Source organism: Brachypodium distachyon, chromosome 2 (genome assembly GCF_000005505.3).
Source record: "Brachypodium distachyon strain Bd21 chromosome 2, Brachypodium_distachyon_v3.0, whole genome shotgun sequence".
Lineage (NCBI taxonomy): Eukaryota > Viridiplantae > Streptophyta > Magnoliopsida > Poales > Poaceae > Brachypodium > Brachypodium distachyon.
The window spans coordinates 58,732,997-58,756,168 of NC_016132.3; the positions used below are offsets into that span (position 1 = coordinate 58,732,997).

Genomic DNA, 23,172 nt, shown 5'->3' on the forward strand with positions numbered 1-23,172 from the left:
TGTTAGTCACCCGCGCGCATTCAAATGAGCAATTCCCGCTAGAATCCTGCCCCCACATTTGTAAGTAAGTCACATGTCTCTCTTCACATGAGCAATGCCCGCCAAAATCCCCCAACCCTATCGGCCCGTCGCGCGTACTTGTTAGCCACACGCACCTTTTGCATGGGTGATTCCCGCGTGCCCGTTAGCCACCCGCCACATTCGAATAAGCAATAGTTTCTACTGAAATCCCACCCCTAATGTACCCGTTAGCCGCCCACCCCTCTCACGTGAGTGATTCCCGCGCGAAATCGCCTCCCGCACATCCCCATTAATTAGCCACCTTTCCCTCTCATGTGAGCGATTCCCGTGCATGCCCTAGCCACATCAGCCCTCCACCCCTTCCAACTTGACCGACAAAATTAATTTTGACCACGATTTCCCATCCCCCATCAATTAACCACATTTCCAAAGTCGAGCGGCCACATCACACCAAGCCCTAGCCACACTTTTTGCCTTCCGCATTTTCTAGCCCGGCAATCAAATTGCAAAGAACAATAAGTAAAAAAAAATCAAATTACAAAAGAAAACAAAATGTGATTTTTTGGCGTTTTTTCTTTGTGTGTCCTTTTTTTGGAAGTAAATAAATGCTGCAGAGCAGAGGGAACGGTTTCCTTTTCTTTTTCGCAAAAGAGGGAACGGTTTTCCGTTTCCACTCCATCTTCTTCCTCACACCGACGCCCACCGACCGCCGGCCGACGCGCCTCCTTCTCTCGCTGTATATATACGCGCACAGGGCTTCGCTCCACAGAGAAATCTCCCCCAACCCTTCTCCGCAGTCCAGCCATTCCCCTCGTCCCGCCCGCGTTGTGGAAATCTGGTACGTGCTGATCTGCGCAACCCAACTATTCTCCAGTTCAATCTCTCTCTCTTCGTCCGCCCGGGCCGTTCCTCTCTCTGGACTCCGAATTCGGGTCTGGTACTTCTTGCTGGCCATGCCAGGGTTGGTTCTTCCCGTCGTGGCGAGCGCTTCGTATCTTGGGACTGTAATGCCGAAGATTTTTTAATTTAGATCTAAGTCGACCGCGTGTCCCGGTCTATGGTGGTATTTTGTTGGATGCTCGCGTTGCTTGATTGACTGATTGATTGGGGATTAGTTCTTGGCAGTTGTGGGCCGAAATGGAGCACGAGGGCAGCAAGTACGGGAAGGATCAGAGGCTCGAGTGCGACTGCCTCCTCTTCGGTATGCACGCCGCTGATTTTCTTGACCAGATTCTTCGTCTTCTTCCTTCCTCTGTTAATTCCAGGTTTCATACGATCATGGTGTATGTAATATGCTTTTGATTTTGATTTTGATTTTTATTTAGACCTTGATGATACGCTGTACCCGGTGACCTCCGGCATTGGGCTTGATGTCATGAAGAACATCCAAGGTAGTACTACACAAGACTGAATGTATTGCTGAAATTTTTATTTCAGTTTGCAGGAAAGAGATGGCTGGTTTGTATATAGTGTTGATGAGTTCATTCCTCCTGTTTTTTTGCCTGTATGGTTCAGCTTATATGGTCGAGAAGCTCGGTATCGAGAAGAGCATCAGCCTGGAGCTATGCATCCTCCTCTACAAGCAGTATGGAACCACCATGGCCGGTTTGCGGGTGCGTGTGATTTGAATCCACAGCGAAGATTGGTTATTTTGTATGTTTCTAGTCTTAACCATGATTTTCTATGATCTGATTATGTAGGCTGTTGGGTACCAATTCGATTACGATGATTTTCACAGGTACTGGCTTCTCTCCAAAGTTCTTGTTAATTTTATTGGCCAGTAATTTGGGGAAAAGTGAATGCCAGATTCTCAATGGGTCCATTTTTTTTTTTTTTTTGCAGCTTTGTCCATGGAAGGTTGGCTTATGAAAAACTCAAGCCTGACCCAGTACTCAGGAACATTCTCCTGAGCTTACCGATCCGCAAAGCTGTATGTATCACAAACTCAAAATGTTTTATCAAATCACCAATGACATGGTTGTAATTATACTGCTGTGTGACTAGGTGTTCACAAATGGTCACAAACTCAAAATGTTTTATCAAATCACCAATGACATGGTTGTAATTATACTGCTGTGTGACTAGGTGTTCACAAATGGTGATAAACTCCATGCCTCAAGGGCCTTGAAGAGGCTCGGAATTGAAGACTGCTTCGAAAGAGTTGTATGCTTTGAGACATTAAACCCAACAACGTCTCCTGCTCCTGCGCTAGACAACAAAGTTGAGATCTTCGATATAATGAAGCATCTGGCTAATCCAGAACCTGGGGCTGAACTGCCAAAGTCACCAATCATGTGTAAGCCGTCAATAGACGCAATGCTTCATGCCCTCAAGCTTGCCAACATCAATCCTAAGACCACTGTAAGCACCAAATTACTCAATTTTTCATGCTCACAAAATTCATGGGTGTCTCATGTTCTCTGGTGTACTAACAACTGGCTATGAAACACCTACCAGATATTTTTCGATGACAGCATCAGGAACATACAAGCTGGGAAGCAAATCGCCATGCATACTGTCCTGGTAAAATCTTGTGTCCAGTTAATGTCGTGCAAATTTGGTAGATGATTGAGTTACTAATGTGAATGTGATGAATCAATATATACCAGGTTGGAACTTCTGAAAGAGTAAAAGGTGCTGACCATGCCTTGGAAAGCCTCCACAACATGAAGGAAGCATTGCCTGAACTGTGGGAGGAAGCTGAGAAGGACGAAGACGTTAGGAACTCAAGCAAAGTCGGAATCGAGACATCTGTGATAGCGTAGAATTCTCTTGAATCGACTCGTGTTTTCGGCTGAGAGTTGCATGAGATGAGCAGGTCATTTTCATAGCCAGAACTGAAGAACTGATGTTGTAATAGTTAAGACTGTCCCCAGTAATAAGAAATAAACGTTGTCTCCATGCCGGTATAATACATTTCACATGGCAGTAGATGGTGATGGTGCTGTGCCATTATCATTGGCATTGCTAGTAAGCAACGGTAAAACCTTCATAGTAATTTCGCATCATTTGCTGCACTCCACAGACAAGTTTACTCAGGAAAAATTATATAAAATACATCGGTTGCACTGCAGAGGCAGGTTTACTCAGGATTTCAGACGAGCAATGGTGAGGATTCCACATGTAAAGCTCTAGACCATACTGGATCGAGTCAAGAAAGCTATCAGAATTACATTGGGTGCGAGCAATTTATACGGGGCACAGGAATAGCTAGCTCGATGCAGTGCTGTTCTATGTAACCTACAACATCTGGTACATCCATAAGTAACCAATTCTACAAAAGGGTGAATGACACTATGGCATGAACAAAGGAGATCTCATGGCGCATTTTCCGCAGACGGGCTTCTCAGAAGTGAGCCAAACTGTATACTAGAATCCATGAAAGCTGCAACCAAAGAAGCATGTATTAGCAATCGATATCACCCAGTTCAATAAATGAGAACACAAAGAAGCAAGAATTTAAGGAGATGCTGTATTAAGTGTGTGCCGTCGTTACTCCTTAGATAGCATTCCTGTAGAAAAGTATGATCATATGATAGTGCTAGTTTTATGTGCTCGTAGCTGTCGCTATTCAGTAAGCTAATTGGCCTAATAGATACATAAAACGATATCCAAGTGAGTCATCATTATTTAGGACAGGTGCTCGTGTGACGAAATGAGTTTGACGTGGGTGTAACTAGGAAAGAATGGATGCAGGCCCAAACTAAGATGGCTCAGAACTTTTACCAGGAAAAGGGTGAATGAGGCAAAGAGCCCCTCCTGAAGTAGGGCGGCATGGCCTCCAAAATCCTCCTCATCGATCTTCAGCAAATATGCATAGTACAAGTGAACTATAACGGTGGAGATAGTAAAAAACCTGTAACACAGCAAAACAAAACATGTTACGGAGTCAAACAGGACTGAAAATAATCACCTTCTGGCATTCTGCATTTATTGAAGTGGTGCTAAAGCTATCCTAATATGGCATGCAGCTTTTGAAACTAGGCGCGCTGTTACACATTCTGAAGATAACTTGGAAAATACCATCTAAGCTCAGAAAATCTTGAATTACTGATACCAAAATGCAATTATAATCCAGTGTGCTACATCCTATAAGTTTAAGATTGGTAAACAGTCATATCGTTGGCCATCATAAATGTCGAGTCATGATGCAACTGTCTAAATAAAGAAAATGCTCAACTGTATTCCTCCCAATATAAAATAAAATAAAATAAAATTCTCAGGTGTTCAATAAGGATCAACCATCAGGCAATGTAAAGGTCTGCAACTGGTTTCAGAAGGCTTGTCTTCCCAAGGATCTCTAGCAAGACGACCAAAACCGACCTATCATACACCATCCCTTTGCGAATCTATTCACTAATGACCACCTAGAAACAAAGAACAGTTACACGAGAATCGTGCTAGTTTGCTTACGACCGTTCAAACAAAGTCCAGCTCAATGCTTGTTGCCTAAGCTGTTGCCCAACTCACCAGAAAAAAAAGACTTGGTGCGTGAAGCCCCAGATCTGTAGACCACATGTGATGTAATGTAACACTCACTTCACAATACTCTGGCACTGAGTCATAATTACCGAACGACCGAGCAAAGCAGACCAATTGCTGCTCCTCATGGAGAAATCATGATGTGACAGAAGACAAGACCCTAAACCTCACCTACTAGTTCATCAGTGACTTGCGGATACATCACGATAATGCGATTGAATTCCGTGTCATACTCATATGAAAATCTAAGTAGCAATTCAGAAGAGCTACATGTGGGATTGGGAGAGAGAGAGAGAGGTCTGTGGATGAACTTACAGGGCGATCCAGAAGGCGCCGACGAGGGGGACGGCGCCCCAGAGCAGGCCGCAGGCGAGCCCCACCGCCTGCCGGATCCAGTGCACGGCGTCCAGCAGCTGATCCTGCGATTAGGGGAAAACGCAGCACTAGCAAATCAGGATCCAAGCGGAGTCGCAGATCAAGAGCTACGAGACGCAGCCGCAAGCGGCGGCGGCGGCAGTGCATATACCTTGTCCCAGGATGCGTCGGGGTCGAGGTACCTGGCGAGCTTGGAGGGCAGGACGTGGCCGTTCTGCGCCGCGTGTTGCGGCTGCCTCCCACCCGCCGCCGCCTTGGACTTCTTCTTCATGGCTTCTGGTGGCCTCCTCTAGCTCCGCCGGCGGCGGGTTGTTGGCGGCGAGATGGGGGATCGCTGGTGGACTGGGTCGTGGAAAAGAGAGAGACGGATCGTATTGTAATTTGTACAGTACAGCCGTCGTTTTACTTCAGAGGCCGACGGGTTCCTCCTGGTTTCCGCCTTCGCTGGATGTTTACGTATTCCAGGGTCTCCGTTTTACTTGAACTCCTTTTTTATCTTCTCTTTTTTACTCTTTTTTTCTCTTCTCAGTATAACACATCCCTGCCTATCTATTCCACTGTGTGTGTTTTAACAGAAATCCATATCCTAGTTAAGAATAAATCTATTCTCTACCATGCATAAAAAAGACTCAGCAAGCGAAAACCGACAGCTCTCGAGATGCGGGAGGAGGGAGGTTTCGATTTTAACCGAATATATTGCTTTAAATAGAAAGTGTTTACAACACGGGGAAAGGTGGTCAATAATTAGGGCAAGAGATCACGATACATTATTAACTTCCCACATTGGTGAAGACTTTTGTGTTCTAGCAAACAAATACGTCATAGTATGATCATCAATATGGAAGGCCATATTACGGCGGGAAGACCACGCGGAATGGAGAACATCCATAACAGCTGAGAGGACGAAGTAGGCGGTGTGATCCAATGGGGATGCCGGAGCCGTGGGGCAAAAGGATAGTATGGGAAGAGGTGACCACAGTCTTCGGCATGCGACAACCATGGATCTCAAAGAACATTAGGCAAGTAGCGTCGCTCCTCTCGGTATTAATCCTATTCCGAAAGAGACCACGCAAAAATGCGCATCTTATTAGGAATATATATCTTTTTTCTAGTAAATTAGAAAACGAAGCAATTAATATATAGAAGCAACGATGGATTAAGTATTTTAAAAATAAATAAAATAAGATCCCGTGTGTGCAGCAGTGGTCAGATGGGATCCCAGCCAGCTCCACAAGCACAAACTTGTTGGATCAGATCATCATCTTGATCATTTCGCTTTAATTTTTGTTTTGTGTGGTTGTCCTTATCACTCCCAGCTACCGTTGATCTTCTTTATCAGCAGCTGCAACACACGAATGCACTATAGTCATCTGCTGTTTAGTTCCAGATTCCAATACTTTAATTAGCTAAAGGTTAACAAATTAATTAACTATGCCAATAAAACAAAAAAAAACTAGTGCTTTTATGGATGCTGGTTATTTCTTTTATTCTTTTGCTGAAAAAAGGGTTTCAGCATTCATGGTATGCATGATCCTGGTGAACAAATTGAGAGGCAGCTGAAATGCTGTCAATCCTCACTACTTACACTCCAATGGTAATATATACACCACTGTAAATCTATCAGAAGTATAAGTATCCGTATAACAGAATATGCCAGCTGGGATCGTAGAATCTTGGGGGCAGCTGGTGTGGGGCCCACATGGCAGCGCCTCCAGGGAAAATTACATGGTAGGCAACATGCATAGGGATAGTGTCATCTAATCCACAGACAAATCCTTATCTCAGCAACAGGGATGGCTAGCTAGCCTACTCTGCTCTGCTCCATCCATCCATCCATCTCCTGATCTCATCAGCCATCATAATCCATGGAAAACACATCCCCATCTCTATCATCTTATCCCTGGCCAATTTCGAAATAATCATTCAAATTTTATTCATGGACCGACATTACCTTCGATAGACAATGACATGCCACTATATCATTCCATCGAGGATTCGAGGATATACTTTGACCAATTTAGGACATGAGATTTCCATTCGGCATATAGGCGTATAAATAGGCCCATTTAACAGACTAATTCCCCTACATGTATGTATGTAATTCTTACATACCAGTGTATGTATAGGTCCATTAAACTAGATCAATGAGCTATACTTTAATTATTTCCCAGTATCCTTTGACGGCTTGGCACTGATATGCAGACATGTATATTCAATTGCAAACAAAGTGAGATGTGATGCTCAACAAGTTGACCCATCGAAAGAAAAAAAAATAGCTGACCACAAGAACACACATTCTATACTATTATTTGTTTTGAGAAAGAATTGCTATTATTATAGAGATTCCTTGCTTGGAAAGCGATGTGCTACCCTTCACAGAGACATTGTGTACGTACAAATCAAAGGAAGTAGTACAAGAAACTTGTTGCTGATAACGGAAAGCAAAAAAAAAAAAGTGTAGAAAGGAAAAACACAGCAGATCTGGATTTTGTGATTGGGTACTAACAACACTTTTTGTTGTTGTTAAAACCAAAGCCTGTGCTTGCCATTTGTTTATTCCATCCAGCTTTGTTATCGCTAAGTGCTATTTTGACACCTAATGCTGCAAAATGATGGTGCTGGATCTTCTTATGCGCACAGCTTGTGTTAGTCTGATACAAAATTAGCAGTGCCTGTCTGCTTGTGGAGTAGTATGATCCTTTAATTAGTTAATAGTATAGTTCTGGCAAATCTTGGGTACAGACCAATGACGACATCTGGGATGATATCCAATTAATCAACAAAGTGTTTTTGTCTCATGTAGTTTGTGTAAGCCAAGCCAGACTTTCCACGGGCAATCAAGAAAATTCTCACCTAATCTTTTTCTCCTCACATAATTACTTAAGAAAATTCATAAATATTATATGTATGCACACACCAGGAAGAAAAGAGCATGCATGTGGTTTGATTTACTAAATATATGATTTCATAAACAAAATGACATTCCAAGCTGCCCTTCAACAATGAGTGCACCTAACTATACCCACCAGCAATTCTGATTAAGTTACCCCTAGCAAGCTAAACGCACCAGCTAATCTACCCTGCTGCTGGCCTAATACTGCAATTGTCTTGTTATTTTATTAGTATGGACTTATAGCCCCCACATGACACCATTGCATATGGGACACATCAGATCTCATCTGATTGAGCTTAGACCCAAGCAATAGTTTAAAGAGGAAAGGAATTAATAATAAAAACGGTATCACCAGTTGTAGATCTAGATCATGCCAACACCATACAGAGCAGTGGTAGATCTACTTCAAGTGAAGAGATAATTCAACCGGTGAAATCTAATTAATATACGCATCTCCAAGATAAAAACTATGTAGAGATTTTTTATTACAATTTCCATTAGAATACTTGTATATTTTCGTAAGATGCAGCGATGAATATCCGACGTGAGTTCAAACTTACTTCCCAAATTGCAAAATATTCTATGCCCATAACCCCCTATCCCGCTAATATTTTTAGTCACTGTTAATTTTTATTTATGAAGTGGTTAAAAATGACCGGATTACCATCATCCACCCACGTGTCATCTCTTCCGCCACCATCGCCATCGATTTTCGCCATCTTTTCGCTTCTCTCGCTTTAACCTCTTCGCCTCGCCTCCATATACTCCCTTCTTCTCGCTTCAGCTCTGCGCCACACTCCATTACCCATTTTGTGTCAGTAGTCGATCACCGTTTTCGTTCTTATCGGTTGTATTTTCCTCCTTTCCCTCTTGGTTCCTTTCCTCACATCTTCTTCTTTCTCTCGCCGCACCATAAGACCATCCTCCGAACATTCGCTACATTTCTCAAAAGAGAAAAATAAAAAAAACAGTAGGTAAACCGGGCCGGACCGGTCAGTAAAAAGTAAAAACCCATTTCTGCTCGGCCGGCTCAAGAAAAAGAAAAACAGAGGAGAGAAAAAAATGGAGTGGGTGTGGTATAAAGAAGACACGAGAGGATGCTGAGGGTTTAAGCGAGGGGAGATAGAGAGAGAAGAAGGAGAAAGAGGAGTTGGTTCCGAGGGGTTTTTCTTCTTCCGTCCGCCGATCCAGGAGGAAACTGCAAGGGTATGGCATATGGCAACAACGGGAGAGAGAGATCAAAGGGGGGCGAGAAAGAAAATTCGAGATTTTTATTTCTTTTCGCCAATCTTCATCACGAGTTCTTCTTGGATCCTCTTGTTTGTTTGTTTGGTTGGGTTCTTGGTGGTCTGCTTGATCTGGTGGCTGTCCCTGAATTCCACACGAATCGAGCGGTTTTCCCTGGATTCCGCCGGTTGCCGCTGGGGAGTTGCGGTTTTGCTTCCCGATTTGGAATTGGAGCCGCGAGTCTCCCGTCTCTTGGGGTTGTTCGATTTCCGTGGGGTTTAGGGGATTGTGGCCGGAATTGTTTCCTCCGTCTAGATATGTGGTCTCCGGATGCTATCCGGATCAAGAGGTTTGTTGGCGCGGCGTCTCCCTTATTTGGGTTCTTGATTCGTTTTGAGGAGATCTGTGTGGCAGTTTCGGCAAGAACCGATCGAATTATGCCCCAAGAGTTTATTTTTGGGGGCAATTCATTGGTTATGTTTAACGGAGCTTCTTAATTGCATCAGATTTATTCAAGCCTGTGCTTATATGAACACAAAACTTGCCATTTCAGTCTTCTCTGAGTTGAATTCTGTAATTATTCTCAGATGTTGGCTGGCTGTCTCTTCAGTTCGATTGGTGCCAGTGTTGTTCCATCGATTTGCATCTTTCAGCAAAAGATTGCTGCCGCTCTCCTCAATCGGTGGTGTGGCTTTCCTTATTTGATGTTGTTGGGATTTGGGTTTCCTGATTGAGAATTGGCTTTACTACGATTCATTCAGTCATGTGTTATCTGCTTTGGATCTGCAAACTTGCCTTGTTGATTCCCGTGCAACTGTCCTCTGTCTTCTTCACCAGAGAATTTTAATGCATCCTTTTGTTTCTTGCAGTTGAATAAAATCTGTACCTCTTTTCTTTAATTTGTTTACAGAAACCGATGAAAAGGATTCCTGCGCAGGTGCTCAATCTTGGATGACTCGTTTCAGATGCTCTTTGGAGGTGATCTCACTCTCCTATAAATCTTCACCGTTTCTTGCTATGGCAAGTTCTACTGCATCAAACCATCCGGCTTCAGGTTGCTCTGGCATATACATATGCACTGTGTAATTTTAGTAAATATAATCCATGTTATCAAATGTTATGGTTTTGTTGGGATCGACCTAAAGATGAGCTCTTTCTCTGTTTGACCGAGTGTCTTTGTTCTAGCTGTGGCAGAGCAGTTCCAGCTTTGCTCTTTGAGCAATCAGTAATTGTGAATGTTCACTAAATTCGAGTTAATTTGTTGCAGATAAAGATTATCTATGTGGTATTTGTGTCCATTTGTTGCCAGTGAAAGTCCCTCTCTTAAGTGAGATCAAGAAATGGTGGTGCGAAAGAGGTTGGATTATGGATCCCGTGGCCACCAAGTTCCCACTATGCCACGTGTTCCAAGCTCAGCTCGGGTACACATTTGATCCTGTGTCTATCATGAACCACAATTTGCATATTGGATCTGTATTGACAATAAATGGTAATTCAGGGGAAACGCTCAACAAGGAGAAAGAAAGATGAGATGTGTGCGTTTGATTTGCTTGCGACCGTTGCAGGAACACTGTTAGCAGGTCAGGAGAATTCATCTAATGTTCCTAGCACCAATACAGCGGCTGCAAACTATGCCAAGAAGAGGAAATCGGTTAAAGCTGAACAGTGTGATGAAGTTCTGCCGCTCAAAAGTGTAGCTGTGGAGAATTGTATAGTGGGTTCTGGTGGTGTCTGTGCCTCTCCTAGGCAAGCTAACATCTGCTTGGCAGAAAACTCGTCGACAAGAAATGAAACTAACTCAGTATTAGAGTTACTAACTGTGAAACCAAGTATGTTGGTTAACGACTCGTTGTTTACTTGTACAAAATCATGTGACCGTGGTCATCCTGGATCTACACGGTCAATGGAGGCTAACCAAGTGCAGGTGCAGCAACCTATGGCTGGTGACACCACAACTCTATACAGTTTGGTTAGCTCTGTGGATCTGGATGGCAGACCTCCTGCTTTGGTTAGCTCTGACAGTAGCTCAGGAATGCCTGACCACAATACCTCCCCCTTATGCCATGCTGAAGTGCAGCATGCTGCATATAGAGATGATGACGAAAATTCTTCCGGGTGCACTCATTCATGCACCGCAGGAAACAAGAGTTACATGCCACATTATACAGGCGATAATAAGATAAGAAAATTGTTCGCATCGAAGTTAAGAAAGGCAGCTCGTAGTAAGATGTGTGGAGAGATGTCTAATAAAGGTATGCCAAATTCCTCAAGTTGAAATTTTAGTTTATCAACAGGCATCATATTTCCTTAAAGAGAAGCATATTTATTTTACTCCTCTCTACATTGTGGCACTAACCTGTTTTTTTCTTTTTCATTCAACTAGGTAGCAAGCTAAACTTCTGTGAAAAGAAGATATCCACCACACGCCAAAAGGTGCAAAGAGCAATATTCAAGAGGAAAAAGCTAGTGCGGCGTCATTTTACACCATCTTCTCCTAAAGGGATTGTAACCGAAGGTATGTTGTGTTGCCATTTCACCAATGACACAATTATTACATTTCTCAGTATGCTGCCTTCTGTACACCATTTGATAGCCTCAATCCTTATTTTGGTATACTTCCTAAAAGAAAATGCCGCTTGCCATTTCAGCCAGCGGGACACCATTTTCTGTGGAAGGTCAAAATCCATTATGTGGATCTGAGGACTACCATGGTATTCTTGGATATATAGATTTGTAAGTCGTACTTCATGAACATGATAGCTTATCATATTCTCCTTTGCACTTTTCAGTCAAGTTAAGAATCAAGTCATTCACCATCCCGGAACTGTTTGTTGAGATCCCTGAAAAAGCAACAGTTGGTTCATTGAAGGTAATGAATATATGGGCATCTAGAAAATATTGGTTGCAAAGTCGCATTTATACATTGTTATTGATGAAATCTGCAACAGTTATTTATTAAACTAGTATTTCTCTACAATATACATATTGTGTACATAGTTAAGGAATGCAGAAAGTACTTGCTGTTATTTTTGGAGCTGAACAGTCATTGTTAGATTTCTAAACTTAAGCAACTGAACAAAGTTATTACACAATGAAATTTGTCTTCTCACGATAGTTTCATTTTTCCCCAGTCATATGCATTTTCTATGTGGAACTTCTTGCATGACATTGATTTCTTCTGCAGATAAATATTACCTTCTTACAAGTGTTTCCCAGTAATATTCTTCATTTTCCCTACAGAGAACTGTAATGGATGTTGTTACTAGTATAATTGAAGGTGGCCTCCGGGTCGGTGTTCTTCTTGAAGGAAAGAATATTCAAGATGACAGCAAGACACTTCGTCAGGCTAGAATTTGCCATGGTCAAAATCTAGATAACATAGACTTTACATTGGAATGTGAAGCTGGGCAAAACTCTTCCCCTGGGGTCATGATACCAGAGGAAATGAATATTCTTGGAGCAGATGCCGCAGAACCATTAGCCAGGTAAGTCATTTCTTATGCTTAGGAGTAATGGTTAGAATTTTTTGTCAAGATGCATCCGATAGGCCTTGTATATACCATGGAGCGCAATCAAATCTGAAGATCATCTGATGTTTTTAGGATTTCATGATCTGCAGGATAAAGTGTGAAGAGCCATTTTCTGAAACTAAGGTCGTTGGTAACAATCAGCAGCATATGCACACTTCTTTAAACTGCGTCCGGAGCGATCCTGGTTCTGTTCATTCTCTTGTCGAATTGACTGCGCAAGAAACATCAGCATGCTCACAAGCCATTGTCCCTGCTGTCTCTCCAAACTCAGAGGCTCTAGCCATTGTGCCCCTTTGTAAGTCGAAGCGGCCTGGTATTGCACAAAGGCGCATAAGGAGGCCATTCTCTTTGCCTGAGGTGGAGGCGCTAGTGGACGCTGTCGAACAGCTTGGGACAGGAAGGTGTGTGCCCAAATGTTTTCTCCCTATCAGCACAAAGTCATTGCAGCAAAACCTGTTCTCTTGTTGACCTCTTGGTCTGTTTGTTCAGGTGGAGAGATGTTAAAATGCTCGCCTTTGACAATTCTGATCATAGGACCTATGTTGACCTTAAGGTAATTCAGTAACCACAACCCTGCTTTCCTTACATACTTTGTTTCGCGCCACTGCTCAAAAATCTACGGAGGGAGCTTGGTGCACATGCTTCAAGCTCCAGTCATCACCGTCACTACTCACAGCATCACTTGATCCTCAACGCTGCTGCATTGCATTACTCATTGCCTACCGTTACCTACTTCTTCATTTCTTTCTTCTGACATAGTTTGTATTAATTGGAATTTTTTACATCCTGTCCTAATTCTGAAATATTCTATGGATGAACCAGGACAAGTGGAAGACCCTGGTGCACACTGCAAGCATAGCCCCGCAACAGAGGCGAGGCGAGCCTGTTCCGCAGGATCTGCTCGACCGGGTGCTGGCGGCGCAGGCCTACTGGTCCCAGCATCAGCTCTCAGCCAAAGCTTCAGGACCGGGCTCCTCCAGCTGCTGCTGAAATCTCTGCCTTGCCTAGAAAGGAACACTGATCCTTCTGTAAAAAAAAGATGTCCAAAGGAGTTCGACTAATTTATGTATTATTCCAAACTCACAGATAATTTGTTTTCCTTCTCTTTGGTTGATGGTCAAGCCAGGTGCTCTCTTCCTCTGTGGATTAATAAGAGAAAGTACCTAGTCTGGCAGCCCCTTTGTAAATGGTTTTATAAACGATTTGCATACTTCTGATTCATCAGATGCTCATAAAAAAACTCTTCTACATTCCAATTTTTGCACATTCCCCCATTGATGAATATACAGCCCTTGACTGGAGATTGCATTTCCTTTTTGATCCTGTGTCTTGTATGATCATTGGCGTCCAATTTTCACGACGAATCGTCGTAGCCATCTATCAAGTCTATTCTATGAAGACTTGAAGATGTACTCTTCACAAAGTTTGCACATAATTTGAGTTATCAGAAATCAAATTGAAGTTATTGCAGTAACTAGCACCATCATCTCTTTTGTAGCTTAAGCCTTAAGCTGCAGGAAGCTGTTTTGGGGTAATTTCAGAAAGCTCTAGAGCCGAGGGAAATAACCAAGGCAGATGTATATATAGAAAGCTAACAGCAGTTTCAGTCTTTCAGAATGAGTCTCGCGGCTTCCGTCCAAACCCACGGCGGCCTAGCGCAGCTCCTGCTCTCATGCCTCGCCGGCGACCGCCTCCACCGCCTGCTGCCGTTGGCCCACGCCCGCGCCGTCGTCACCGGCGCTCTCCCAGACCTCTTCCTCGCCAACCTCCTCCTCCGCGCCTACTCCAAGCTCGGCAGAGTCCGCGACGCCCGCCGCCTGTTCGACCGAATGCCCCACAAGAACCTCGTCTCCTGGGGCTCCGCAATCTCCATGCACGCGCAGCACGGGTGCGAGGAAGACGCGGTGGCACTCTTCGCGGCCTTCCAGAGAGCCTCCGGCGGTGAGGCGCCCAACGAGTTCTTGCTCGCTAGCGCCCTGAGGGCCTGTGCACAGTCGAGGGCGGTTTCGTTCGGCCAGCAGGTGCATGGCGTTGCTGTGAGGATTGGTCTGGATGGGAATGTCTATGTTGGGACTGCGTTGATCAACTTGTATGCGAAGGTTGGCTGCATTGATGCGGCCATGTTGGTCTTTGATGCGCTCCCGGTGAAGAACCCGGTTACTTGGACTGCGGTGATCACGGGCTACTCTCAGATCGGGCAGGGTGGAGTTGCATTGGAGTTGTTTGGGAAGATGGGGCTTGACGGTGTAAGGCCTGACAGGTTTGTGCTCGCAAGTGCTGTTAGCGCTTGCTCTGCACTGGGCTTTCTAGAAGGTGGCAGGCAAACACATGGTTATGCATATCGAATTGCAGTGGAAACGGATGCGTCTGTGATCAATGCGCTGATCGATCTGTATTGCAAGTGCTCCAGGCTCTCATTGGCCCGCAAGCTGTTTGATTGCATGGAGAACCGTAATCTTGTGTCTTGGACAACAATGATCGCTGGATATATGCAGAATTCGTGCGATGCTGAAGCCATGGCCATGTTCTGGCAGCTGAGCCAGGAAGGGTGGCAGCCTGATGTTTTTGCTTGCGCAAGTATATTGAACTCGTGTGGCTCTTTGGCAGCGATATGGCAAGGAAGGCAGGTACATGCTCATGCCATAAAGGCTAATCTAGAGTCTGATGAGTATGTCAAGAATTCTCTCATTGACATGTATGCTAAATGTGAGCATTTAACTGAAGCAAGAGCAGTGTTTGAAGCCTTGGCAGAAGATGATGCAATTTCTTACAATGCAATGATTGAAGGATATTCAAGGCTAGGTGATCTTGCAGGAGCAATTGATGTATTCAGTAAAATGAGATATTGCTCTCTAAAGCCAAGTCCACTGACATTTGTTTCACTCCTTGGGGTGTCGTCGTCTCAGTCAGCCATTGAACTGAGCAAGCAGATTCATGGTCTCATTGTCAAATCAGGAACTTCATTGGACCTATATGCAGGGAGTTCTCTAATCGATGTCTATTCGAAGTTTTCCCTTGTGGAGGATGCCAAAGCTGTATTCAATCTGATGCACAACAGGGACATGGTAATATGGAATGCCATGATTTTTGGTCTTGCACAGAATGAGCAAGGGGAAGAGGCTGTAAAGCTCTTCAATCAGCTTCAAGTCTCTGGATTAGCACCTAATGAGTTCACATTTGTTGCACTAGTGACTGTGGCAAGTACCCTGGTAAGCATGTTTCATGGTCAGCAGTTCCATGCCCAGATCATCAAAGCAGGTGCTGACAGTGACCACCATGTTTCAAATGCTCTCATAGACATGTATGCAAAGTGCGGCTTCATCAAAGAAGGGCGGCTGTTGTTTGAGTCAACGTTGGGAAAGGATGTCATTTGTTGGAACTCCATGATTTCGACTTATGCTCAGCATGGTCAAGCTGAGGAAGCTCTTTATGTTTTCAGGATGATGGGAGGGACTGGAGTCGAACCGAACTATGTGACTTTTGTTGGCGTGTTGTCAGCATGTGCTCATGCAGGCCTCGTGGATGAAGGTTTACGCCATTTTGACTTCATGAAAACAAAATATGCTATCGAACCAGGCACCGAGCACTATGCTTCTGTGGTCAATCTTTTTGGTCGTTCAGGGAAACTGCATGCTGCCAAGGAGTTTATTGAAAGGATGCCAATTGAACCAGCTGCAGCTGTTTGGAGGAGTTTGCTGAGTGCCTGCCATCTGTTTGGTAATGTTGAAATCGGGAGGTATGCCACTGAAATGGCGCTCTTGGCGGATCCTGCAGACAGTGGCCCCTCTGTTCTAATGTCAAATATTTATGCCTCTAGAGGACTGTGGTCTGATGCGCAGAAGCTGAGGCAGGGGATGGATTGTGCTGGGGTAGTGAAGGAACCAGGATATAGCTGGATTGAGGTGATGAAGGAGGTTCATACGTTCATTGCACGGGGACGAGAGCACCCGGAGGCAGATGTGATATATTCTCTACTGGATGAGCTGACAAGTATACTTAAAAATGGTGGATATCTTCCTGATACCTCTGAACTTACTTTGCTTGATGAATGGCTGATGATGATAACCCATGGTGATTGTCACTGAAGATGGCATGGATCATCTCCAGAGATATGGAAGAAGCACTTCATCAGGTTGAAACGGAATACAAGAATTAAGAGTACAATATTTCATCTGATGAATTGCGCTACCATGCGGGCATCCAAACAATGTTCAATACAGGTAAACTGAAAAATACTATCGGAAAGCAGGACAGTAAGACAAATCGATGAGGTTAGACCATCTCAAGAAGATCAGACTTGTAGGTTTTACCTAACCGAAACCTGAGCTTCAAGACAGGCCATTCACCTAGCAGCTTAGTGAGAATTGGCAACAAAGCTACCACAATGCAAGTTGCAATGGCCAACCAGTGGAGACGCGGGGCCAGCACTGTGTATAAACCCGTTGAAAAAGCCGTAGTCGTTGCCACGTAGGCAAACCACATGAGTTTCTTAGTAAATGATCTGTAATAAATCAAGAACTCATAATCCTCCCACCTTGCTATGATGCATATGAAGGCGACAACAAACGAGGAGCACATTGCTAAGATGTCAGAGATCAAGAATGCCTGAAATGGAAACTTCTTGGACATGATGGGAAGTCCCTCATTTCCAGCACCACTGCCATATCCTCCAGGCAGGGTGAATGCAGCGGCAAAGGTAATTGTTGCAATGAGGGTTGCCACTAACGAAGTGTTGCTTGTATATGTTTGTGTTAGTGACTTTGCATCATTCCTTGAAGCATTAATCGCCTGTTGCTTGGCTTCATCATGAAGATTATAAATAGACGCGGCATCTCGAGGATCCGCTTTTAGCATAAGCATCCTCACTTCATTCTGCATGAATTCAATGTAAGGTACGAACTGAGCTCACAACACAATAAACTGGCTATTCCACATTCTTCATTATGTGGAGGTGTTCTTTGTAGCAGTACTCTTCTTTCCAAAATATGAGGCACATAATAATACGTGCAATCAACATTATAAAACTGTAGTGGCGGTCACTCTTATAAACATAAACGGTCCCATTGCTTATTTGCAGATTACGGACCACTGTTATTTCTAAAGAGGACTTCTGTAGTGGGTTTAGCAAGAACCAAGAAGTCATGCCGCCAAAATGACGAAAATGGCTTTTGGCTCCCGGGATTTTGGGAGCCCTTTATTTGGAGGGAAACGGAAGTCATTTATTTGGAGGGAAACGGAAGTCATATTTCTAAGTTTCAAAAATTCTGATTTCTGTTTTTAGTGTAAACATAGATGAAAGAAGAAATATGTTGATTTGTGATCCATACAAAAATCACAATTTGTGAAACTTAATGGGGTAAAATGTGGAAACTTTTGCACTAAATTGGGTAAGTTTAGGTAATTTTCACTAAATGGGGTAATTGTTGTCAAAAAATTCAGAGCAGAGGGTAAAAACTGGAATATATGTATGTGTGTGTATTTGAGCAATGGTTACTATAGACTTGGAAACATAAGCCAGATAATGAGATTCATATGGTCTAGTATATATAAGTACCCAGTTTAAAGTCTTGGCATGAGACTTGATCCCCAGCAATTCCCAAGCTGCTGTACCAGCATTGTTGTCAATCACTGTTGCATTTATATCTTTGTGAGACAGTAAAGCAACAACTATTTTAGGATTGCACTTCTGGACTGCATAATGAAGAGCGGTTTTTCCTTTGCTGTCTTGCATGTTAATGACATTTCGAAGTTGGGGTTTCTTCACGATAAATTCAACGAACTCTGCTTGATCATACCATACAGCTGAATGGAGGCATGTCCAACCATCTGCTCGGCGATAAGGAGCATCAGGACAATATTTGAGAAGTTCTCTAGCAGCATCAACTTGACCTCGATATGCGGCAGATTCAAGGAGAGGAACACCCAGGCCGCTTGTTTCATACCCTAAAGAAGAATCATGTTCCAGAATTACTCGCACCATGTGAATACTTCCAAATAGCATAGCTAGTGTCATTGGAGTACTTGTATCCTTGCCAGCTTCTCTGGCCAAACCAGGATGTTTCTCCATCATTCTTTTAGCAATTTCTGACAAAACATTACCAAGACATGACTGTTAATAACGTTGAAATGATGTAACAGGATGATGTTTATTAATCGAATTGGCACTACTCCATGTACTACATCTCACCTGAATTACCATTTCTAACAGCAGCATGTAGAGCATTGCGGCCGAATTGTCCCACATGAGCAGAAAATTCATTTTCCAACAGTTTATCTGCAACATTAGTAAAATCTCTCATCGCCGCAACAAACATGGATGACTCATTGCATTTGTTGACACCTTGTGACAGGGCAGGCTCTGCTGCTATCAACTCCAGCGCAAGGTCCTGGTGGCCGTTGCAAATGGCATGATGCAGTGCATTGCATCCGTACCTGTCTTGTTGCAAGATTGCCGGCCTCAATCCCAGTTGGCAGCAGCGTCTGAGTAGAAAAGAAGCCAAGGAGACATGACCAAGTGTAACTGCGGTGACAAGCGGCGTCTCCTGTTCAAGATTGTATTTTGAGAGGAGAGACTCCTCTAGTGTTATTACATCCTTGCAGAATTCTTGGTGGCCATGGATGGAGGATATGTGGAGGCAGGTGTTCCCCGATGGAGTTGTTCCGAGAAGAATGCTTGGATCCTGTGAAGCCATGGCCTTCATTGACACAGAATCACCAGATGTGGCTGCTCGCAAGAGCCGTCTGTCCATTCCTACAATCCGAGTCATATATGAAATACCTACAATGAAAAGTGTCTAAAGAAACAGGTTGATGTTTATAGTACCTGGTCGTAGCAGATGGCAACTGATGACAATGTTCCTTTTGGGATTTTTGTTGGAAGTAATCACTCGAAAATGGGGGATCAGTATTGAGTGAAGAGACAAGCTTGGTTGAATTGAATTGGGCAAAGATGCCTGTGTTACTCTAACAAGCAAAGAATATACATTTTGCTGAAAGCAAATGAGAAGCTAGCAGTATTGAGTGGGATTGACGAAACGTATCAGATGTATTCGACCTTTTGCTTGCTTGCCATGTGCATGCATGTTTATGCAGAGTATTAATTTTAGGCTGAATTTGTATCTTGTAATTCCAGCTCCAATTCCTGATTGGGTTACAGGATATGAAAGCATCGCATTTTATGTATTTTTTCAGTCGTGGCAAGGAGCCTGTGCGCATTTTCATAAGAGATGTATATATGAGGTTCACTGTTGTTATCAGGAAAACGGTTTTCAGTGTATAATAAACAGATGGTCTGAGAGATGAACTATTCAAGGTCAATCCTCAGTCCTCAGAAACAACTAACTCTGGGCTATCCAACGACTATATATCTGACATACTTATATTGTAGAAGATGGGAGCAAGTTTGACTGGTCAGATCATACGCAAAATATCAGAGCATGCACGTTTACTGGCTTGAGTTACGATGTAGTACAAGTGAACATAGAAATGCTTAACTCTTATACTGAAGGTCGGGTGTTGTTAGCAACTCATGAGGTAACAAGAACATGGCAAATATTGTAGGCAATTTTAACATTCTTGTTAAATAGAACTGAATTTTCTGTACAGGAAAATGATTTTCTTAGTACATAATATTGTATACAGTTAAGCTTCTGCCTAGTTCCTAAAAAGAACACCCCAACTTGTAGCTTCAGTAATGCTAAATATACTAATTTGTTCATAGATTTATGTATACTACTCTTTAGTGGTGCTTTTCAAGCATTTTTCTTGGTGCTGTTCCACGGCAACTCTCGCCTTTCAAATGCTAAAAATTAACCCACAGTAAATTCCATTGAGGAAGACATGAATCACTTATAGAGAGATCGGAGATGGAACACTGCATAAGTTTTTATTGAATACAAGAATTACCAGTACAATAGTTTTTCCTGATGAATTGAAAATACAACATGAGCAGCCAGCAAAACAATGTTCACTACAGATAAACTGAAAAATATTATCAGAAAGCAAGCAGTGGAACCATATATAAGACAGATTGATGAGGTCACACCATGTGAAGTAGATCGTAGTTGAATGTTCTACCGAGCCGGAATTTGAGATTCAAGACAGGCCATGTGCCGAGTAGCCAAGTGATAATGGGCAACGAAGCTACCAGAACGCAAATTGCAATGGCCAACCATTGTAGATGTGGCACCAGCACTGTATATAAACCAGTTGAAAATGCCGTAGTTGTTGCAACGTATGCAAACCACATGAGTGTCTTGGTAAAGGATCTGTAGTAAAGCAAGAACTCATAATCCTTCCACCTTGCTACGATGCATATGAAGGCGACGACAAATGAGGAGCACATTGCTAAGGTGTCAGAGATCACGAATGCTTGAAATGCAGCCTTCTGAGCCATGATAGGAAGTCCCTCGCTTCCAGTAGCAGTGCTATATCCTCCAGGCAGGGTGAAAGCAGCGGCAAAGGTGATTGTTGTAACGAAGATCGCCACTAATGAAGTGTTGCTTGTGTATATTTGTGTTAGTGACTGTGCATCCATCCTTGATGCATCAGTCGTCAATCGTGTCATATGTGTGAAAAGATTATTGATAGAGCCGGCACCTCGCGGATCAGCTTTCAGCATTAGCCCGGTCACTTTATTCTGCATAAATTCGAAGCAAGGCACAACTAACTAAATGGAGCTCATAGTGTAATGATAAAGCTTAGTTATTCTACTTGGCGGATATAGCATATACATACGTACCCAGTTTAGAGTCTTGGCACGATCCATGATGTCCGACCTCAATACCCAGGCTGGCACCTTACCAGTGTTGTCAAGCACTGTTGTGTGTATATCTTGGTGAGACAGCAAAGCAGCAACAATTTTAGGATCACACTTTTGGACAGCGAGATGCAGAGCGGTCCTTCCATCCTTGGCTTGCATGTTGACGACTTTGCGGAGTTGTGGTGTACTCAGGATAAATTTAACGAAGTCTGTGTGACCATACCAGACAGCTGTGTGAAGGCATGTCCAACCATTAACATCTGTGCCGCGACAAGGAGCATCTGGACAATGGGTAAGGAGCTCTCGAGCAACATCAACATGACCTTCAATTGCAGCAACCTGAAGGAGAGTATAACCATTGCCTGTCTTTTGATACCCTAAAGAAGAATCGTGTCTCAGGAATTCTCGTAGCACGTTCACCATGTCACGAGACACAGCCGAACACACTGGAGTGTACGCATTCTGTGATTGTTTAGCCAGCTCAGGACATGTTTCCATGATTCCTCTTATGATCACTGAAAATAAATAAACAAATCAAGGCCCAAGGGATGATTTTTGATATAAAGATACAGGACACTGATCGAGCTACAGATAGTGTATAGATCGGCATATATCCCAAAGCCAATTTTCTGTAAATGAACTACATATGCATAGATAGATTAGATATATCTCACCTAAATTTCCATTTCTCGTGGCTACGTGCAGAGAATTGTAGCCGAACTGCCCTCCGTGAACACAGCCAGGAGTATCCAACAGTTCTCTGCAACGTCAGTAAAATCTCATGGCGGCGGAGAACATGGGTGACTCCTTGTAATTGTTCACATGTGTCGACAGCTCGGGCTCTGCTGCTATCAACTCCAGGGCAAGCGCCCTGTGGCCATAGTGAATGGCATGGTGCAGCACGTTGCATCCATCCTTGTCCTGCTTCAAGATTGCCTGCCTCACCTCCAGTAGAATCTCCTCGTAGGTGTGGCGAAGGGCGTGCAGTGCGTCACATCCAATACCGGCTCTCGCCACAATTTGCACGCACAAGTCCCTCACAAGCTCCCTGTGGGCGTCGCGAATGGATTGGCAGCATCGTAGCAAGACAGTAGCCACCGCGACGGAGCCACTTCTCACTGCGGTGGCAAGTGGGGTCTCCCCATCCAAGTTTGTCTTGGCGAAGAGAGCGAGAGGGAGAGAATCCCCCAGAGCCACCACATCCTTGCAGAATTGTTCGTGACCATGGATGGAGGCTATGTGGAGGCAGGTGTTCCCCGATGGAGGTGTTCCCCGATGGAGTTGTTCCCAGAAGAATGGCTGGACTTTGAAGTGCATACTGCACCAGTAACGTGGAAACACCAGAATTGGCTTCTCTCAGGAGGTCTTCATTCATCCATGCCCCTGGCGCTGCTCCTCCTCCAGCCGGCGGTGGCGGCGGCGGCCGTCCTCCTCCAGCCGGCAGCGGTGGCACTCCTCCAACCGCCGGCGCGGCCGCTAGTCCTCCACCCACCGCGGCCGATGGCACTGCCATTGGGAAAATGTGCACTAGTTTAATTTGGGATCCAATGCTGCCGCACGTTAGAGATCCACAGCCGATTCAATTAAAAAACTTGACCTGCTCAGACTGCGTTTCAAATTACCTAACAATGAATAAAGAAACTACTAATCCAGCCGGACAGAAAGAAGAAGAGGAAAGTGCTTTCTTCGAATACCTCAGCCCTCAGGCGGCGGCCGTCGTACTCCAGCACCGCCATGCCCCCAGGTCGCGATCCCGTCGCCCTCGGCCCGCGCCGCTGGCGAAGGTCTACGGGGCCACAGCCCCCCAGGTCCCGCATACCGGCCGCCGGAATCTCACCCCGACGCCTTCGTCCCCCCAGTTCATCTTTTCTTTTCTTTTTTCG

At 44.1% G+C, this 23,172-nt stretch overlaps 5 protein-coding genes, 1 long non-coding RNA gene and 1 pseudogene across 9 annotated transcripts; 4 read left to right on the forward strand and 3 right to left on the reverse strand.

Annotated features, from left to right (window-relative positions):
- Positions 1 to 649: 649 nt before the first annotated feature.
- Positions 650 to 2,937, forward strand: LOC100834392 (suppressor of disruption of TFIIS). Of its 2 annotated transcripts, none has more exons than XM_010234571.3 (9): positions 650 to 859; positions 1,147 to 1,222; positions 1,347 to 1,412; positions 1,537 to 1,634; positions 1,722 to 1,759; positions 1,864 to 1,951; positions 2,107 to 2,382; positions 2,479 to 2,544; positions 2,631 to 2,935. In XM_010234571.3, the coding sequence occupies exons 2-9, from the start codon at positions 1,159 to 1,161 to the stop codon at positions 2,784 to 2,786; spliced, it is 852 nt and encodes a 283-aa protein (XP_010232873.1). In that variant the 5' UTR covers positions 650 to 859; positions 1,147 to 1,158; the 3' UTR covers positions 2,787 to 2,935. The 2 variants fall into 2 exon arrangements, with proteins under 2 accessions (XP_010232873.1, XP_003565160.1); XM_003565112.4 differs by having other exon boundaries at positions 798 to 859; positions 1,137 to 1,222; positions 2,631 to 2,937.
- An 82-nt stretch (positions 2,938 to 3,019) lies between these two features.
- Positions 3,020 to 5,249, reverse strand: LOC100835823 (uncharacterized protein C20orf24 homolog). Its single transcript, XM_003565117.4, has 4 exons — positions 5,030 to 5,249; positions 4,819 to 4,922; positions 3,748 to 3,877; positions 3,020 to 3,406 (listed from the first exon to the last, which is right to left on the reverse strand). The coding sequence occupies exons 1-4, from the start codon at positions 5,147 to 5,149 to the stop codon at positions 3,368 to 3,370; spliced, it is 393 nt and encodes a 130-aa protein (XP_003565165.1). The 5' UTR covers positions 5,150 to 5,249; the 3' UTR covers positions 3,020 to 3,367.
- A 3,570-nt stretch (positions 5,250 to 8,819) lies between these two features.
- On the forward strand, positions 8,820 to 13,788 carry LOC100834090 (telomere-binding protein 1). 3 transcript variants are annotated; one of them, XM_014899647.2, is made up of 11 exons: positions 8,820 to 8,977; positions 9,909 to 10,052; positions 10,266 to 10,419; positions 10,497 to 11,250; positions 11,382 to 11,513; positions 11,647 to 11,709; positions 11,788 to 11,867; positions 12,239 to 12,483; positions 12,618 to 12,929; positions 13,018 to 13,081; positions 13,351 to 13,788. In XM_014899647.2, exons 3-11 carry the CDS (start codon positions 10,339 to 10,341, stop codon positions 13,516 to 13,518), a joined length of 1,899 nt encoding a protein of 632 aa, XP_014755133.1. In that variant the 5' UTR covers positions 8,820 to 8,977; positions 9,909 to 10,052; positions 10,266 to 10,338; the 3' UTR covers positions 13,519 to 13,788. The 3 variants fall into 3 exon arrangements, with proteins under 3 accessions (XP_014755133.1, XP_003565159.1, XP_010232874.1); XM_003565111.4 differs by having other exon boundaries at positions 9,909 to 9,976; XM_010234572.3 differs by lacking the exon at positions 11,647 to 11,709 and having other exon boundaries at positions 9,909 to 9,976.
- A 346-nt stretch (positions 13,789 to 14,134) lies between these two features.
- On the forward strand, positions 14,135 to 16,643 carry LOC100840212 (pentatricopeptide repeat-containing protein At4g39530). The gene has a single exon (XM_003567483.4). The coding sequence runs from the start codon at positions 14,145 to 14,147 to the stop codon at positions 16,611 to 16,613; it is 2,469 nt and encodes an 822-aa protein (XP_003567531.1). The 5' UTR covers positions 14,135 to 14,144; the 3' UTR covers positions 16,614 to 16,643.
- Positions 16,644 to 16,680: 37 nt separating this feature from the next.
- Positions 16,681 to 19,576, reverse strand: LOC100837057 (ankyrin repeat-containing protein ITN1). The gene is made up of 4 exons (XM_014897985.2): positions 19,352 to 19,576; positions 18,716 to 19,279; positions 18,083 to 18,612; positions 16,681 to 17,400 (listed from the first exon to the last, which is right to left on the reverse strand). Exons 2-4 carry the CDS (start codon positions 19,275 to 19,277, stop codon positions 16,801 to 16,803), a joined length of 1,692 nt encoding a protein of 563 aa, XP_014753471.1. The 5' UTR covers positions 19,278 to 19,279; positions 19,352 to 19,576; the 3' UTR covers positions 16,681 to 16,800.
- On the forward strand, positions 17,082 to 17,472 carry LOC112270856. Its single transcript, XR_002963375.1, has 2 exons — positions 17,082 to 17,224; positions 17,307 to 17,472. It is a non-coding gene; the product is annotated as an uncharacterized LOC112270856 (long non-coding RNA).
- Positions 19,577 to 20,389: 813 nt separating the features above from the next.
- On the reverse strand, positions 20,390 to 22,817 carry LOC100840521 (annotated as a pseudogene).
- Between the last annotated feature and the right edge of the window lie 355 nt (positions 22,818 to 23,172).